Source organism: Podarcis erhardii (assembly GCF_964252035.2).
Source record: "Podarcis erhardii genome assembly, chromosome: 17".
NCBI classification, from domain to species: domain Eukaryota; kingdom Metazoa; phylum Chordata; class Lepidosauria; order Squamata; family Lacertidae; genus Podarcis; species Podarcis erhardii.
The window spans coordinates 15,893,655-15,911,880 of NC_138515.1; the positions used below are offsets into that span (position 1 = coordinate 15,893,655).

General features: G+C 44.7%; 1 protein-coding gene across 1 annotated transcript in view; it reads left to right on the top strand.

The window, feature by feature from the left end:
* Positions 1 to 10,266: 10,266 nt before the first annotated feature.
* TEK (TEK receptor tyrosine kinase) overlaps positions 10,267 to 18,226 on the top strand; it is a 52,021-nt gene continuing 44,061 nt past the window's right edge. Inside the window, exon 1 of the mRNA XM_081844834.1 lies at positions 10,267 to 10,616. Within this exon, the coding sequence (XP_081700960.1) occupies positions 10,544 to 10,616 (73 nt within the window). The 5' untranslated portion in view covers positions 10,267 to 10,543. The remainder of the gene's footprint in view (positions 10,617 to 18,226) is intronic.

Sequence of the window (18,226 nt, forward strand, 5' to 3'; positions counted from 1 at the left end):
TGGAGTTGGTAGACAGCTGCCCTGGATACAGAATTGACCTGCGCCTCCATGGACAGCTGTGAGTCCAAAATGACTCCCAGGCTGCGCATTATAATTCCGTAGTGGAGGTTCAGTGTCCTCATACAAAGATTGGAAGAATGAGACCCACAGGCTAGGGGGAATTTGTAAGGTTAAGGGGGAAATAGCTTTATGGATGCCAGAAGCTACCAGTTTCCAGAATAGTGTCTGATCTTTTGCTTTTGCCACACTAATTAATTCTAGCCAACATTTTCTGGTATAGGCTTTCTTTTGGTGGAGTATTAGATCTTTATACTCTTTTTTTAGGGTACGGACAGCAAGATAGTCTTGATGTCTGACAGAATTTTCGGCTGTCAGGGCAGCTTTGTAAGCATTTTGCAGGGCTTTCTTTGTAATCAAACCAGGGTTTATTTGATGTTGTTGGTTTAGTTGGCCTTTTCTCTGTGGTATTAAAAAGATAGGGTTTTAATTGTTGGAGCAGGCTCTCATACTTGGAAACTTGGTTCTCAGGCCTAGGATTATCCCCAAAGCCAGTTAAAATTGTATGGAGTTTTTCAGAGGTTTTTCAGTTTGGAGTCAAGTGTAGGGGTCCATTTGACTCAGCAACCAGGTTGCTCTAATGCAGTGATCTCTGCAGGGTATACTGTTCTCAAGAAGGGTGACTCGTTTAATGGAGACACCTGGAGGTGCAAAGGGAAATGGTCCCCCTCTACTCTGACATAATCCACTGGCAGATTATTTACACAGAATTTGCCTTCCAGACCATATTGGACACCCAATAGGTTTTATTTTTTTGTAAAGTGAATTCACGTGTACCATTTGGTTAACTTGAGCAAAGTGAGAGCACTATTAAGAAGCGAAAACATACATATATTAGCCAATTTCCTGCTCACCCTGGTAAATCTGTTGCATTCTGGGTTTTCTTTCCTTCATATTACAATATATCTAGATAAGACACAACAGGATTTGTATAGGCCTGAATCTGTTATCTAGGGGAAATTCCCACTAATATCTCTTCCTTCCTTTGGGGGCGAGCTTTCAGTTATTGCAGTGAGAGTCTTTTTTCCCCTTTTTTGCTGAGGTAAAGTTGGTGTCTAATATCCTCACAGGCATCTTCCTCGGCCGCTAGGTTTGCCCACTGAAATCCCTTCGCGTTTAAAACAACACGTTTTGATGAACGATGGAAAGAACCCACCTACTGAATAAACATAAGGAATGAAATTCGCTTCTGCTCTTCTCATGGGCTCCTTACAACATAGCACTGCTTTTGCAAAATAGCATGGGAAAGTTCACCGGCTTTTGTTCTGTCCTTTGCAGGACTTCTACCATAAACAAAACCCTGCCTGTAGAGTTATATGTTCCTATTTTCTTTTCCCATGAAGCTTTTCTCATTAACCTATAGGTACTTCAAGACTGACTGTCCATTTCCTCCCTCAAAACATCCCTCTGAAAGCAACAGGTTCTGAGGTTCTAGAAACAAGCAGTTTTGTGTCAGTGTAGCCATAAACCCCAATTTTGGATATAGTTATCTGCATAATATTTGAGACAGGAGAGTGGGGAGGAGTTGCCCCCCACAAGGCTTGCCCTACTTCTCCACAACTAATATTTTCTCTCTCTTTCTGATATTTAACATGTGGAACATAGTTCATCCCCTCATCAGAATATGCCCCCCTATTAATTTACCCCACTCTCCACCTGGCCTGCATATATTGCTGTGTAGAACCGCATATATGTGAAAGGATGTGTGAAAATTCATATATTTTAGCTCTGGGCAGCAAGAAATAGACAAGTTTACAAATTTGTGTGTGTGACAAATTCCAGAAGGGGCCATCCTGTTAGGTGGCAATGGATTGTGTTGGGTTGTTTTGAAAGTCCTTGCACCATGAGGTGGAAAAAAAGATGCCCTCTGTCCTGTCCTTTTTTTTTTTTCCCCAGAACGAAGATGCCAACCTCAAATGCTCAAACTGCTGGGAGAGGACAAGAAAAGGCACTATGGGGCTCAGTAATTTTAGATGACTTAATGGTTTTATTCGACAGGTGCTCTTTAGAAGGTGATGTGTGGGGATATTTTTCCAGCCGGAATGCTTTACTAAGCATTCATTCTGATTTGTTTGCAAAGAGGTTAGACAATGTTGTTTCAGTCAGTTGATGTCCGACCGCTTTCCAGTGACTTTTCCCACCTTATCACAGAAAAATCTGGGCATTAGAAAGGTGGGTTTGTGGCCTCCAAGCACCAAATCAGCTGGAATTGCACAAGCTGAATTTGCTGGTATGCAATTGAATCCCACCCCAAAATAGGAACAAGTCTTTGCTGCATTTAGTAGTAGTAGTAGTAGTACAATTCATTACCAACCTCGCTGTGGTCTCAACCACTGAGCCTCTTGGGCTTGCCGATCGTAAGGTCGGCAGTTCGAATCCGTGCGATGGGATGAGCCTCTGTTGCTCTGTCCCTGCTCCTGCCAACCTAGCAGTTCGAAAGTACGTCAAAGTGCAAGTAGATAAATAGGTACTGCTGCAGCGGGAAGACAAACAGCATTTCCATGCGCTTTGGCTTCCATCATGGTGTCCCTTTGCACCAGAAATGGTTTAGTCCTGCTGGCCACATGATCCAGAAAAAGCTGTCTGTGGACAAACACCAGCTCCCTTGGCCTGAAAGCAGAAATGGGCACCACACCCCATAGTTGAATTTGACTGCACTTAACCATCTGGGGGGTCCTTTACCTTGCCCACCCTTCATCCAAAGGTAATTTTTTTTTACAAAAGAGCCACATTTTAAAAGGATGTGAGATGTTGATCAGGTCAACCAAAGGGCTGGTTAAAAAGGAACATTTTTGCCTGGCGCCTAAAGGTGTTCAATGAAGGCGCCAGGTGAACCTCCCTGGGGAGAGCATTCCACAGACAGGGAGCCACTGCAGAGAAGACCCTGTTCTCGTGTTGCCACCCTCCGGACCTCTCGAGGAGGAGGCACATAAAGGAGCGCCTCGGAATATGATCTCAGAGACCGGCTAGGTTCACATGGAAAGAGGCGGTCCTGAAGTATTGCAGTCCTGGTAAAATGTGGGTTTCTGTGACCTGTTTCCGTGGAAGGCAGCAAAATGTGATTTCTGGAGCTGTGTAAATCTGAATGTCAGTTGCCTTCCCCACCCTTTCCCCTCGGCTTTCTAACCAAATCACCTCAAAATGCCAACTATTAGTCAAATCTCATTACTTCCAAATGATAGAAGAGAAGCATCTATGCAGGATTTACTGGGCTTTGGGTTGACCTTGAACTTTAATTAATGTGTGTGACTCATCAGCCACCAAATTAGGAATTCTCTCTAAAAGATCTCAGAATTTGCCCTTGTAGTTCCAGCCTTGAAATTTCCCAGAAGTGCCACATGAAGGAGGTCTATCGTTTGACCTATCTGTTTATTATATGCATGCAAATTTGATGTTTAGGTAGGGTGGGTGTACATCGGAAACCATAAAGTCAGTTTTGCAACTGGGCACATCGCAAGAACTTGATGTGCCAGTGAATTGTTGTGTACAGAGGTGGCCATTCGAACCAAGAACAATGTTGAGACATTAATCAAGGAAGTGCCAGGAGAGCATAAATGAACGGTTTCCAAACCAAACATTCCTTATTTTTGCATTAAAACGGGAGAGGGAAGAATGAGAAGGGAAGGACGACGTGTTTTACAGAGCTGAGTTCAAATTCCAGCCTTGAAATGACACACAGCATATTTCCAAAGCTAAGTAGCTTCCGGCTCTTATTCACAGCTGGCTGCAGGACAACCAAAAGCAGTAGTTGGAACTACATAGCCATGAAAAAAAGCAGTATTTTGGCTAAGAAACAAAAAAAGGGCAGCCTAGGTTTTCTGAGCACAGCTCTTCTCCCCACCCCCCTTTTTTTTTCTTTTGCAAAATGTCCTCTCCTCCCCCAATTTACTCACCCTTTACATGGCAAAGGCACTTAACCCTTCAACATTTCTCCTATGAAAATAAGGAGGTCCTATTCAATTATTATTATTATTATTATTATTATTATTATTATTATACCTCACCCATCTGACTGGGTTGCCCCAGCCACTCTGGGAGGCTTCCAACACACATAAAAACATAAGAAAACATTAAACATTAAAAAAAAACACTTCCCTATACAGAGCTGCCGTCAGATGTCTTCTAAGAGTCGCATAGTTACTTATCTCTTTGGTTCGAGACTCACATAATTCCATGACCCATTAAAATAAGGACATCCCTTCCATGCCCTCCAAAATTTCTCCGATGAAAATCGGGACGTCCTAAGGAAAAGCGGGACATTCTGAGATCAAATTAGAAACCGGGATTCTGTCAATCCGGGGCTTTCCCTGGGAAATAGGGGCAGTTGGAGGGTCTGCAGGCAATGTGTCCTTTTCCTCCACCATGCCACTGATGTAATACAAGGGTTGCCAGTACAGTGGTACCTCTGGTTGCGAACAGGATCCGTTCCGGAGGCCTGTTCACAACATGAAAACAGCGCAACCCGCAGCGGCACGTCTGCGCACGTGCAGGTTGCGATTTTGCGCTTCTGCGCATGTGCGAGCAGCAAAAGCTGGAAGTAACCTGTTCTGGTACTTCCGGGTTGCCGCGGGACGTAACCTGAAAGAACGTAACATGAAGCGAATGTAACATGAGGTATGACTATAATGCTCACAGGTGCCACCAAAACATCCTATGGTGCCTGCAAAGGGTCTCCAGAAATTTCCGGTTCTGTGTCATGCTCCCACTGGATTCATTTTGTGATATGCCACCCCCCCTCCATTTCCCCACATGACAGCCATTTTGTGACTGGCACCCATAGCACTTTTTTTTTCTTTTTCCAAAATTCCAAGTGTTGCCACTGGTCAAAAAAGATTGCCAAACCCTGATGTAGTGTCAGATTTATGTACAGTGGTACCTTGGGTTACAGACTGTAATGGTTCTAGGGGTTGCTCGTGCGTAAACCGGTGCCACACCTGGCAGGGTTGCCTGAGTGAACCTTTTCTGTCCGGACAGCCACTTGCCCATGGCTGTCTCAATCGCTGGCAGAATCCGTCAGTGGGCATTTCTTGAACTTCTTCCAGCAAAGAAGCTCTTTGATGCCTAGTCTCCGCCTACTCTCCCTGCGTGGAAGCCTTCTGCGCAAGGAGGGTGTGGGCAGCGGAGGACCCTTACTCTCCCCGCTGGTCCCCGGCAAGGAGTCATGGGACCGCCTCGCCGATTCCCCTATCTGCCCCCCTTCTCCACTGGTGCTACGCTAATTCCCTTCCCCAGAAGATGGGCTGCCTCTCCCCATCCCGGGACGCTCTCTGGAATCCCTCTGGAGCCCTCTCTCTCCCTCCGGCCCTGATGGCAGTTCCCTGACACAGATGCTTCAGGTTACAGACACTTCAGGTTACAGACTCCGCTAACCCAGAAATAGTACCTCGGGTTAAGAACTTTGCTTCAGGATGAAAACAGAAATCAGGCTCCGGCGGCACGGCGGCAGCAGGAGGCCCCATTAGCTAAAGTGGTGCTTCTGGTTAAGAACAGACCTCCAAAACAAATTAAGTTCTTAACCCGAGGTACCACTGTATAAGCTAAAAAAATTATAGCTTAGGGCCCCACTCTCTTGGGGGCCCCCCAAAAAATTAAAGGAAAAAAACAACTGGATGTATATTTCCAAAATACAGTGGTACCTCGGTTTACGAACTTAATCCGTTCCAGACGTCCGCTCTTAAACCGAAACCGTTCTTAAACCGAGGTGTGATTTCGCTAATGAGACCTCACGCCGCTGGTGCCCTTCCACCGTTTGGCTTCCGTTCGTAGACCAAGAGAAAATTCGCAAAGAAGGACACTACTTCCAGTTTTGCGGAGTCCGTAAACCGAATCGTTTGTAAACGGCTGTTCTTAAACCTACATACAGCAACAGTGTTTTGTGTTGTGTAGGCTCCTATGATGTAAGTCATGGGCCCTGCCTGCTAGCCTGCTCCCTAAAATATCACCAGTTTGCTCATCTCTCTATATATAGGGTGCCCACATTCTGCATGTGCAAATGACTTTAGATACCTATGAGGTCCATAAATTACCATATAGCATATATTCAACACAAAAAAGCAACAAATTGTTGTTGTCAAAGGACAGCTGGACATATAAAGGACCCCATTACCTAGAATAGAATAGAATAGAATAGAATAGAATAGAATAGAATAGAATAGAATAGAATAGAATAGAATAGAATAGAATTTATTATTTATACCCCGCCCATCTGGCTGGGTTTCCCCAGCCACTCTGGGTGGCTTCCAACACAGTATTAAAATACAGTGGTCTGTTAAACATTAAAAGCTTCCCTAAAGAGGGCTGCCTTCAGATGTCTTCTAAAAGTCTGGTAGTTCTTTGACATCTGGTGGGAGGGCGTTCCACAGGGCGGGTGCCACTACCGAGAAGGCCCTCTGCCTGGTTCCCTGTAACTTGGCTTTTCACAGTGAGGGAACCACCCGAAGGCCCTCAACGCTGGACCTCAGTGTCCGGGCTGGATGATGGGGGTGGAGACCTTCAGGTATACTGGGCCGAGGCCATTTAGGGCTTTAAAGGTCAGCACCAACACTTTGAATTGTGCTTAGAAATGTACTGGGAGCCAATGGAGGTCTTTCAGGACCGGTGTTATGTGGTCTCGGTGGCCGCTCCCAGTCACCAGTCTAGCTGCCGCATTCTGGATTAGTTGTAGTTTCCAGGTCACCTTCAAAGGTAGCCCCACGTAGAGCGCATTGCAGTAGTCCAGTAGCTTAGGGCGTCATCAAAACTAAATCCAGCCCTGCCCTGATGCAAAATATGGACCAGGCCCTCAATATCAAAACTGGCTCAATTTGACTGGGCTCCATTTTTGCTACCTGCCACCACTATGCTACCTCCCTGGCCAACAATTTCTGCAGGGCCAAAGGTTCCCCATCCCTGGTATAACCCAGTTGGCCTTATTATTCTTCCATTCTTTATCACCTTCTCCTCCTTCTTGGCTGAGAGCAAGAGTGAGCAACCGCCTTGTAAACTGTCCATCTTTATTTCCTCTTAGACATACTGAGGAATATTTGCTTTTTTTTGCCCTGGGGAAACTTGGACAACTTTGTTGTACAGAAATAGGATTCTAGGGCACAAGCATTTCTCCGAGCTCTCGAAAAATCTGCCTTTTGTTCTCTTGTGGCTTTTGGCATTTGTTACTGTTTCCAAAGCAGGATATGCATAACGCCGAACCAAACTTAGCTTCTTTTAACTTCTCGGAGGAGATAGTAACAGGAGGAAATGAGCTGGGATAAACCTCTTGGGTCCTCTTGAGTTATGCCATGCAAATGGAGCATCGCATGTGGGTATCGATCCTGCAAATTCCACCCGCCTCCCCACCAAAATGCAGTTTATGGGTTTGCAAAGCTGCATTTTACATTCAGCTAAGGGCAGGTTCCCACACAGAATAGTGCATAGTCGTGGATTCCCCAAAAGCAAAAACTATTACATAGATTGACTTGTTCACCAGACTGACTTACATTCTGCTGGCTGAAAAAAAACCCCACTCATAGGAAAGATTATCTGTTGTGCAAAAATTCTCCTCTGGAGTACTTGCAGTTTTTTTTAAAAAAAAAATAAATAACAACCCCTTTAAACAACACAACATCAATCTTCTTGAAAATAGAGATATGCGGTGGGAGTGTCCCAAAATCCAACTATTCTGGACAACAGCCATACAAGAAATATGTAAAATAACAAAGCAAGTATTAGACTTCACCCCAGAATTGGCCCTACTAAACATCTTCCAAGACAACAATGCCCATTTACTCCACAAAGAACTCATAACCCACCTACTTTCAGCAGCCAGAAACACCATAACCAGACACTGGAGAGACCTGTCAGGAGTAAGCATGGACCAATGGTACCAAATAGTATGGGAAACAGCCCTACTAGAAAAATTAACTAACAAACTGAAACTGACACGGGGACAAACAGAAGAAGACACCTTCACCCCGGTATGGCTCCCCTTTATCACATACACAGCCCAACAGGACAATGACAATAATCCACCAACAGCATACAAATCAATATGGCTAACTTGATCCAAAACACCCACCCACCTCACTCACACACGAAAACAAAGATCACCACAGCCAATCACAAACAAACAATCACATCCTAGGCCAACCCCAACCTCTCTCACCACCAAAGGAACACAAGTGAACAACACAAGCACGCTGACACCAAACTACATACATTAAGCATAATAGAAACACCGCTACCCCACCCCACCCCCATCCATCTCCCCTCCTTCCACCCTCCTTTCTTCTTTTTTTTTTTTTCTTTTCTTTTTTCTTCTCCCCCTAATGCCTCAACAAATGAAATGGATTTGTAAAAATGTTATACGGGGGAAAAAAAAAATACGCGAGGCATTACACTTACACTGTAAAACAAGAAAACCCTTAATAAAATATATATTTAAAAAAAAAAAAAAGAAAATAGAGATATGCTCACTGAAACTGCCCATTAATAAATTTGTATGCAAATTCAGCAGAAGACACTCCAGACGATTTTTAACGCTCTTATTTAGCAGATCATTAGAATAATTCGGCGACTTCACAGCTCAATATTCTCGTGCTTACACAGAAATAAGTCCCACTGTGTTCAGTGGGGTTTCTTCGTTAGTAAGCATGTTCACAATTCCATCCTTTGGCTTCGATCCTATATGCACTTATCTGGAAGTAAGTTCCACTGGATACAGTAGGACTGACTTCGGTGTAAATGTGCATGGGATTGCACTTTTAATGTGTATTTAACCTTCCAGTGTCATTGTAGCATCAGAGAATGCTATTTGATGTTGACCTAAAAGGAAAAATGGAATTGATCTTCTGAATCACCTCCATCACTGGAGGGGGTGACATCACCGCACCGCCCCCTGGGATGCTCGCCCCGCCCCCAGTTGCCGGAGCAGCTAGCGCTGCCTCTGAACTCCATGTCCCCAAAACATCATGTTGGAGCAATTTATAGACACATCTGTTTGGGAGAAATATATCCGAGATTTGCTGCTCTGCCCAACCTACAATTCAGGCAAATTGCTGCACTGCCACCCACCCCAAAGCAGACATATCCAGAGAAAATAAAACCAACCCCCGCCAAATCAACAGCTTAATTCTGCTCACCCAAAGCCAACCAGTGCTGTTCAGAAACATCTGGCAGCTCTTTGCTTATCACATGTGAGCTCAGTTCTCAGCTGGAAATGTAGCCAGGGAAGAAACTGGGGAGGCGGTGAAATGGGATGGGACATCTGTGAAAAGAGCATGACTGGCTGACCGGAACAGTGAACAAGACCCTCCATGCTGCAACATTTTGTTGCATCTCTTTGTCTCCTTTGCTAATCTCTTGAGCATGGGTAGGCAAACTAAGGCCCGGGGGCCGGATCTGGCCCAGTCGCCTTCTAAATCCGGCCCACAGACAGTCCAGGAATCAGCATGTTTTTACATGAGCAAAATGTGTCCTTTTATTTAAAATGCATCTCTGGGTTATTTGTGGGGCCTGTCTGGTGTTTTTACATGAACAGAATGTGTGCTTCTATTTAAAATGCATCTCTGGGTAATTTGTGGGGCATAGAAATTTGTTCATTTTTTTTTTTCTTTTCCAAAATATAGTCCAACCCCCCACAAGCACATCTTTGCTACATTGCGTTCTAAACAGCGTGAACACTGATCTTACTTCTAAGGTGATATTTCAGGAAGCACCACATCAAACCACCCTCCCCTCCCTCCCCTAGCCCTTAAAAAATGAATCTCGCACCCCCACCCACTTTTTCCTCTCAGATAGCTGAAAAGCTAAGAACTGCTAAGTATGGTGCCAGCTTTGCTTCTTACAGAACCTGACCACCAATGAGAACCCTGGGGGATTCCAGATCAGGTTCTGGAGACTCAAATGACCCCTGAGAACCCAGAAGTTAGCCATTATAAACAGATAAATCAAGAAAACAAAAGGATTTTTCCCCCCCTACCCCACCCTAAAAGCCTTTTATGGGGGCCTGAAAGTTTGAATAGTATCTCTGGGAGTAATTAGAAGAGGAGGTGGACTGGCACATTTTCACATACCACACATAGGCGGAGGGGCTTGTTATTCTCTTAATTCTTCCTATTAGAGGATGTCCCTATTGTTTCTGACAGCGCTGGCCGTGACCTGCTGGGGGTTCTCAAAGTGCAGTCCTCTTTCCCGCTCCCCAGAGCCGCAGATAAGTGTTTAGATGTAGGAGATGGATGGAGCTCGCAGAGAGCCTCTCGAATCCTGCTGATGCATAATGCCTTTAAGATCCTGCCTTTCCCCATCCTAATCTACAGAGGAAACAGGAAAAAGGAACTTAAAACTCCCTTTGCTTGCTCAGACAGCCACAGAGTTTTGTTCTAGCCCACTCTCGGTCTTGCAGTTAACTTGTTGCTTCCTGGGCCAGCGAGCATCGCACTGACGATGCAAGAAAAGAGCAACGACTAAGGGGTCTTTTACCACTGAAAGGGGCATCTGTTATTCCGTGAACTGGATGGATATACTTGGCAAAGCAGGGACTGTTTTGCCACTTCTGGTTTTCTGCGGGTTCAGCTTCATGCTTTCAGGTAAGACTCCTTCAGTTACTCGGGAGGGTCTGTCAGAGGATGTCAGTGAACTTCTGTAATGCACCAAGGAAGGGTCAGATTGCAAAATCCTTTCCCTTGTCTCTTTTGATCCTGGAATCGTCTGTTCATTGTGTTCCAGAGAAGTCACCCGGCTGTGTTCAGCTTGTTATGACGGAATCCTGCCTGTCACATTATTATTTTTTGAGAATTTGTTGCGGAGAGGGTGCAGGCAGATAACTTTGCAGGTGTTTGCTTGAGTCCAATATACATTTTAGATTGGTGTAATAAATCTTTTTGATAATGATATTGATGACGATAATGCGACTGTTCCTAACTTGGTTCAGAAGAAGCACATCAACCGTCTGAGAATTTGCTTAGAAAAGGTCTCCCAATTTTGTTCCCCAGGGCGCTTTGCAAATAAATTTGACACACCTACAATATCAGGGTGTGTTTCTACTTTTGAAATCTCTCATTACATCCCTTTCACTTAGCGAATCTAGGCACTAATGGGGTAAAACATTGTTGTGATAGATGCATTTAATGTGAGTGCTTACATTACAAACGGATTTAAATCACTGCTTAATGGCAGAGTTAGCATCCATTGTTTATATAGATTTGTGAGAACTGCAAAGTATGGCATTTATTATAATAATTGCTTGGCAATTAAACGCAAGCTTTTAATGCCTGGAGATGTTTTGCTATTTCAGTCAAAGATGATAGTGATACTTAAAATGAGAAAATGTAGCTCGTTCCTTTTCCTTTTCCTTTTACTTTTTCTCTGTTTATCACAAGTATTGCTCACTTCCCTAATCTCCAGGCAGTCTTTCTACACTGCAACATTAAGGCTGTAATCCTAAACAAACTTGAGATGGGACCAATTTTATACTCACTCAGGAGTAAATCCCATTGAATTCAATGTGGCTTTTTAAAGGAGCTGTTTATAGGGATGCACTGTAAGGAAAGCTTTGCGAAACAAGGCAGGTGGAATAAGAAAAGTAGAGCGAAACTTGTGATAACTAGCATGTTGACTTGGGTGGTCTGGGTTCAAATCCTCCATAGCCATGGATTCACTGGATGAGTTTATCCAATACATTTTTACTTATCTCACTGGTCCATCCGTACAATAGGAATAAGAGGAGCCCATTGCACAGTATGCTTCTGAGGGGAAATAAGAAGGGGAGGGAGCAGTTTTTTTCACACGCCATCACTTATTGCTAACCATTGGGTTGATGCCAAAATCATTGCCATGTTTATGATATTTCTATTATGTTTTAGTCCCCTCTGTTAAAAAGAATACTTGCGCGTCGGTTCAGGAAATTTGAAAACCAGGTTGTAAAACATGCTATAAATAACATAAAGTTTGTGAATGAGTCTAGAGGTCACCTCCGAAAACTTTCTATTCAGTTCTTTTGGGAGCAGCAAAATCTGTATCTGATGAACTACTAGAACAGCCCTTCCCTAACTTGGAGCCCTCTAGATTTTGTTGGACTCCAATGGTCAGGAATGGTGGAATTTGTCATCTGGCGCCAGGTGGGCAAAGGCTTTAGAGTACTAGAACATCACCCCCACATTAGCTTCACTGAGCATCAAGCACTTGAAGAGAAAACAAGACAGAAAAGTCCGTAACAAATGCTAACCTTCATACCTGTCTGAATACACAGTGGTTCCAAAAGTATGGTCTTTGTGTAAATATCTGTACAATGGGTACAATCCAAGAGAAAATGAGATGAATTTCATCCCGTTCAGAATCAACAGGTTTAAATATGCCCGGCTCTTAGCTTGCCGCTTGCTTGGTGATTCACAAATGAGTTAGGAGACCCTGCATCTAGTGAGGCCTCAAATTTATTCAGGCTAAAAAGTTGAAGTTGCTACTGAACAGACGAGAAAGCAGAGATCGTAGGATGCTTTGTGTCGTATTAGGTGGTATATTAAAACGTTATAGATGACCAGCTGCCAGCATAGAGAAATCCCATATGTCTGAACAAAGGTCAGTTTTGGAGAAAGGAAGTACACTTTTTGAGACTCCATGGAAGTTGAGTGGTCAACTTCCACCAGGGAGAGCTGGGTTCGAGTCCTGCTCAGCAACCATGTGTTACCTTGGCCAATCACTGTGTCTTTCCCTCAGCCAAATGTACTATCTGGGGTAGTGTGGTGATAAAAGCAGGGGGGAGGACACACCCCATTTTTCCCACTCGGTCCTCTTTGGAATAAATGGAGCTTTATTTAGTATTTTTAAGCGAACTTAGCACACCTGCAGCTCTTTATATAAAACAACAACAACAGCTACTGTACCCCTTCTGCCCCCGGTGAGAATCTTTTCTCTTGTATGATGAGCAGCTGCCCTGAAGATACTTATTTTGGTAATTGTCCCATTGGCTCTGTCCTTGAAACCTCAACATTTAGCCCTTAAAATTACATAGGCATAGGTGGGAATGGGAGAGGAATGAAGGCAAGGAGAAACCCTAGCGCTGAAAACCCGCCAATCCACAAGGCTCAGCTGCTTTAGGTGTGTTATGTAGCCACACCCATCTCAATAGATCTGTCAGCTTTCCCGCTTTTGTTCAAGTGTGATATCATGTTTCCTGGGGCGAGCCGTGGAAGACAATGCGAATACGCCTTCCTTTAGATACAACAGGCGGAGTCCAGGAAAACAGTATTGACATTCCCCCTGAGCAGGAGAGGCAGGAGAGTCAATGGCAGAGCTTTTAAAACTCGCTTAACCTTGCCCCCAAGTGGTAGTGGGGAAGGAAAGAAGGGAGTAGGTCTGTTGCGGGTGTTGCCACAGCCGAGAAGGCGAAAATCAACTCCACCCTTGTTCCAAGGTGGGGCCAAGGCCTCTGAGCACGGCTGCCAAAGAAATTGCTTTCCCTCCCTTTCCTTGTGTAACCCCATAGATCTGCCAAAAAAACTGCTGCTGTAGGAATGTTTTCCCCATTCCTACATAGGTGTAACTCCGATAAACAAAAATGCCCTTAAATGCCAAGTGAAGCCATTATGTGAAAGTAACAGAATGCAAAATCTACCAGCATAGGTAAAGGTAAAGGGACCCCTGACCATTAGGTCCAGTCGCGGACGACTCTGGGGTTGCGGCGCTCATCTCACTTTATTGGCCGAGGGAGCCGGCGTACAGCTTCCCGGTCATGTGGTCAGCATGAATAAGCAGCTTCTGGCGAACCAGAGCAGCGCACGGAAACACCTTTTACTTTCTTGCACTTTACTTTCTTGCACTTTACTTATCTACTTGCACTTTGACGTGCTTTCAAACTGGTAGGTGGGCAGGAGCAGGGACCAAGCAACGGGAGCTCACCCCGTTGCGGAGACTTGAACCACTGACCTTCTGATCAGCAAGTCCTAGGCCCTGTGGTTTAACCCACAACGCCACCCGCGTCGTGGTTTAAACTCCGTATGCCACGACATATAGCAATATTATTATTACTAGGATTTCTTATCTGCCTTTCACCATAAAGCTGCGTTCGAAATTAGCCAGGCGCCAGGCGCATTTTGCACCTGGCTGTCGACCACCTGCAACCAAGTGAAGATGCCTGGGTGCCAGGATAGTGCCTGATGTCTCCACCATCTGGAGTCGCATGCCTGGGGATCCTAGGATCTGGACTATTTCCACATACAGTCAAATCTCGGTTTCCGAACGTAATCCGTTCTGGAAGACCGTTTGGCTTCCGAAATGTACGACAATCGAGGCGCAGCTTCCGATTGGTTGCAAGAGCTTCCTGTACTCAAGCGGAAGCTGTATCAGACATTCAGCTTCCGAAAAATGTTCGAAAACCGGAACATTTACTTCCAGGTTTTCTGCGTTTGGGAGTCGAAATGTACCAAAACGGAGGCGTTCAGAAACCAAGGTTTGACTGTACCAGCAACACATCCTGCAGAATTCTATCCGTTATATTTTATTGGCACAATCCGAATGAATTTTGCGAGCTAAAAAGTCATACAGTGGTACCTCGGGTTACATACACTTCAGGTTACATACGCTTCAGGTTACAGACTCCGCTAACCCAGAAATAGTGCTTTAGGTTAAGAACTTTGCTTCAGGATGAGAACAGAAATCATGCTCTGGTAGCGCTGCGGCAGCAGGAGGCCTCATTAGCTAAAGTGGTGCTTCAGTTTAAGAACAGTTTCAGGTTAAGTACAGACCTCCGGAACGAATTAAGTACTTAACCTGAGGTACCACTGTATTGAGAAATACAACTTTCTAGCCGTCTGGCCTCAAAATGGCAATGAGGCATTCCATTTTGGCAACCCTAACCTTGGTTTAAGGAGGTATTTGGCGCCTAGCTTATATATATATCTGAGTTTCTAACCCTGCCATAAAGTCCCATGATGTTCCAGCGAAGGTTTCAACAATATAAATATACATTTGAAAATCAGTTTAAAAATGTACACACACACATATAACAATCAGAATAAGAGAGCGTGGCTTAAAAATGCCTTTCTTGGGTGTCCCAAGTTAAGCAAAAGAGGTGGGTATTCAGCATATGACAAAAACTATGCAATTGCATTACCAGGCACAGCTCTGTGAAAAAAGAAATTCCACAGCTTAGGGGCTGCCACAGAGACTGCCCTCTGCCCACCTCAACCCTCTCTCACATTTCAACAACATTTGCTTCCTGTATTTGATAGTGGTGGGAGAATTAGGAAGGCAAGGAACCAGAAGTTGTGACTAAGCAAAAACAGTTACACTTTAGCCATCTTCGTAAATGAATTATGTGAACGCAAAAGGTAAAGGTAAAAGACCCCTGGACAGTTAAGTCCAGTCACAGGCAACTATGGGGTTGTGACATTCATCTCGCTTTCAGGCCGAGGGAGCTGGCGTTTCTCCACAGACAGCTTTCTGGGTCATGTGGCCAGCAGGACTAAACCACTTCTGACGCAATGGGACACTGTGATGGAAACCAGAGCACACGGAAACGCCGTTTACCTTCCCACTGCAGTGGTACCTATTTATCTACTCGCACTGGCGTGCTTTCGAACTGCTAGGTTGACAGGAGCTGGGACAGAGCAATGGGAGCTCACTCTGTTGCGTGGATTTGAACCGCCAACCTTCTGATCAGCAAGCCCAAGAGGCTCACTGGGCAGTCATGCCCCATGCATTGGATATATGGACCTGTGTACATGCAGCTCTTTGTGCATAGGCTTTTGTATAAGTCTTGCACCATCAGTGATCCAGCTTCCACTGAATATTTCATGTACAGAAAGGTCTGTATTAACAAGGTTCCCCTGCTCAGTTGTCCACACTCAACACACAGCAGTTGGGGGGCAGGAAAGCCACGCAACACCAGGGAAAGGTGGTGTCCTCCATCATCATCATCATCATCATCATCATCATCTCTCTCTCTCTCTCTCTCTCTCTCTCTCTCTCTCCCCCCCCTCCCTCCCTCCCTCCCTCCTTCCCTCTCATCATCTATCATCTATCCATCTATCATTGATCCGCCCGTCCGCCCCTCCCTCCCTTATGTCAGAACAAGGCAGCTTATCTTTCAGCCCGATCCTAAACCTGCTTACAGAGAAGTCCAGTATACACCACTGTGTTCACTGAGACTTACTTCCTAGTAAATGTGCATAGCATTGTAGCCTTAGACAAAACAACAGCAGTCCCGGCAAACAGACTGGGCAAACTATGACTCAGATATACACCCTTGCACAATATATTCATATTGCATATCCATATTTTATAACGGTACAGTGGTACCTCAGGTTACATACACTTCAGGTTCCAGACACTTCAGGTTCCAGACTCCGCTCACCCAGAAATAGTACCTTGTGTTAAGAACTTTGCTTCAGGATGAGAACAGAAATCGTGCTCTGGCGGCGCGGCAGCAGTGGGAGGCCCCATTAGCTAAAGTGGTGCTTCAGGTTAAGAACAGTTTCAGGTTAAGAACGGACCTCCAGAATGAATTAAGTACCGGTACTTAACCCGAGGTACCACTGTATATGCCATTTTTTAAAAATAGTATGCAACGTTTTCCCTCCTCGGAAAACGTTAAATATGTTTTTTGAAATCTCCACATGTCACAAGGCTATTGGACAAGCAATTCTCTCTTAATTTTGCTCAGGGTCACAAAAGCACCACAGCCCCATGGGTAGGGGGGTTCAAACAAGACGGCTAACAACCAAAGGGAATCTGTGTGTGAAATTATGCACAGAGCCCCCTCCCACACCCTCCAAATGCATGATGGGTAGGGGCACCACTAGCCTACGTGGTTCCTCAAGCCCCCTCATGTGTTCTTTCGATGCATGATACGCAGTTTTTGACAGTGGCTTTACACCTCCTCCCTTGGGTAGTTAGCAATGGGTATTGTCTTGCTTGCTTCAAAATGTGGTAAGCTAACCCTACTGTATTTTGGAGACCACCCTGCATATTCTGTTGGATGAAGCCCAGGACATATGGTCCACAGCCCTGTCCTCCTGAGGGACGCAGGTGGTGCTGTGTTCTAAACCACCAAGCCTCTTGGGCTTCCCAGTCAGAAGGTCGGCGGTTTGAATCCCCGCGACAGAGTGAGCTCCCGTTGCTCTGTCCCAGCTCCTGCCAACCTAACAGTCCGAAAGCATGCCAGTGCAAGTAGATAAATAGGTACCACGGTGGTGGGAAGGTAAACAACGTTTCCGTGTGCTCTGGTTTCCGTCACGGTGTCCCGTTGTGCCTGAAGCGGTTTAGTCATGCTGGCCACATGACCCAGAAAGCTGTCTGTGGACAAACGCCGGCTCCCTCGGCCTATAGAGTGTGCAACCCCAGAGTCGTCCGCGACTGGACCTAACAGTCAGGGGTACCTTTACCTTTAACTTTACCCCTTTCAAATACAGTTTGATGGGCGTTTCCCGTTTCAAATTGTTTTTTTTTAAAATGATATTTATTAAAGTTTTGAATAAACACATATAAACACAAAAAACAATAAAGACATAAACAAATAAACAGACAAGTCAAAAACAAGTATAAGTTCAAACCATATTTTCTAAACCTAATTTCACCGACCTCCTCACACCTCCCCCTTCTGTATTCTAATCTCATTTATCTTGTCAGCAAATCCATTCCCACATTTCCCATAGTTTTTATTAATTCTATTCTTTTTCCTTAATCCTTAATCAATGCCCCTGCAAACCACTAATTTTTAAACCCATATCTTTTTAGCCTTCATTAATTTTGTAATGTTTATTAAGATAGTCTTTAAACTTCTTCCAATCTTCTTCCACTGTCTCTTTGTCCTGATCTCGGATTCTGCCAGTCATCTCTGCCAGTCCCATGTATTCTGTCATCTTCATCTGCCATTCTTCCAGAGTGGGTAGATCTGGTGTCTTCCAATACTTTGCGATGAGAATCCTTGCTGCTGTAGTAGCATACATAAAAAAAAGTTCTATCCTTCTTTAACACCACATGGCTTACCATACCCAGTAGAAAGGCCTCTGGTTTCTTCAGGAAGGTATATTTAAATACCTTTTTCATTTCATTATATATCATTTCCCAGAAAGCCTTAATCCTTGGGCATGTCCACCAGAGGTGAAAGAATGTACCTTCATTTTCTTTACATTTCCAACATTTGTTATCTGGTAAGTGGTAAATTTTTGCAAGCTTGACTGGGGTCATGTACCACCTATAG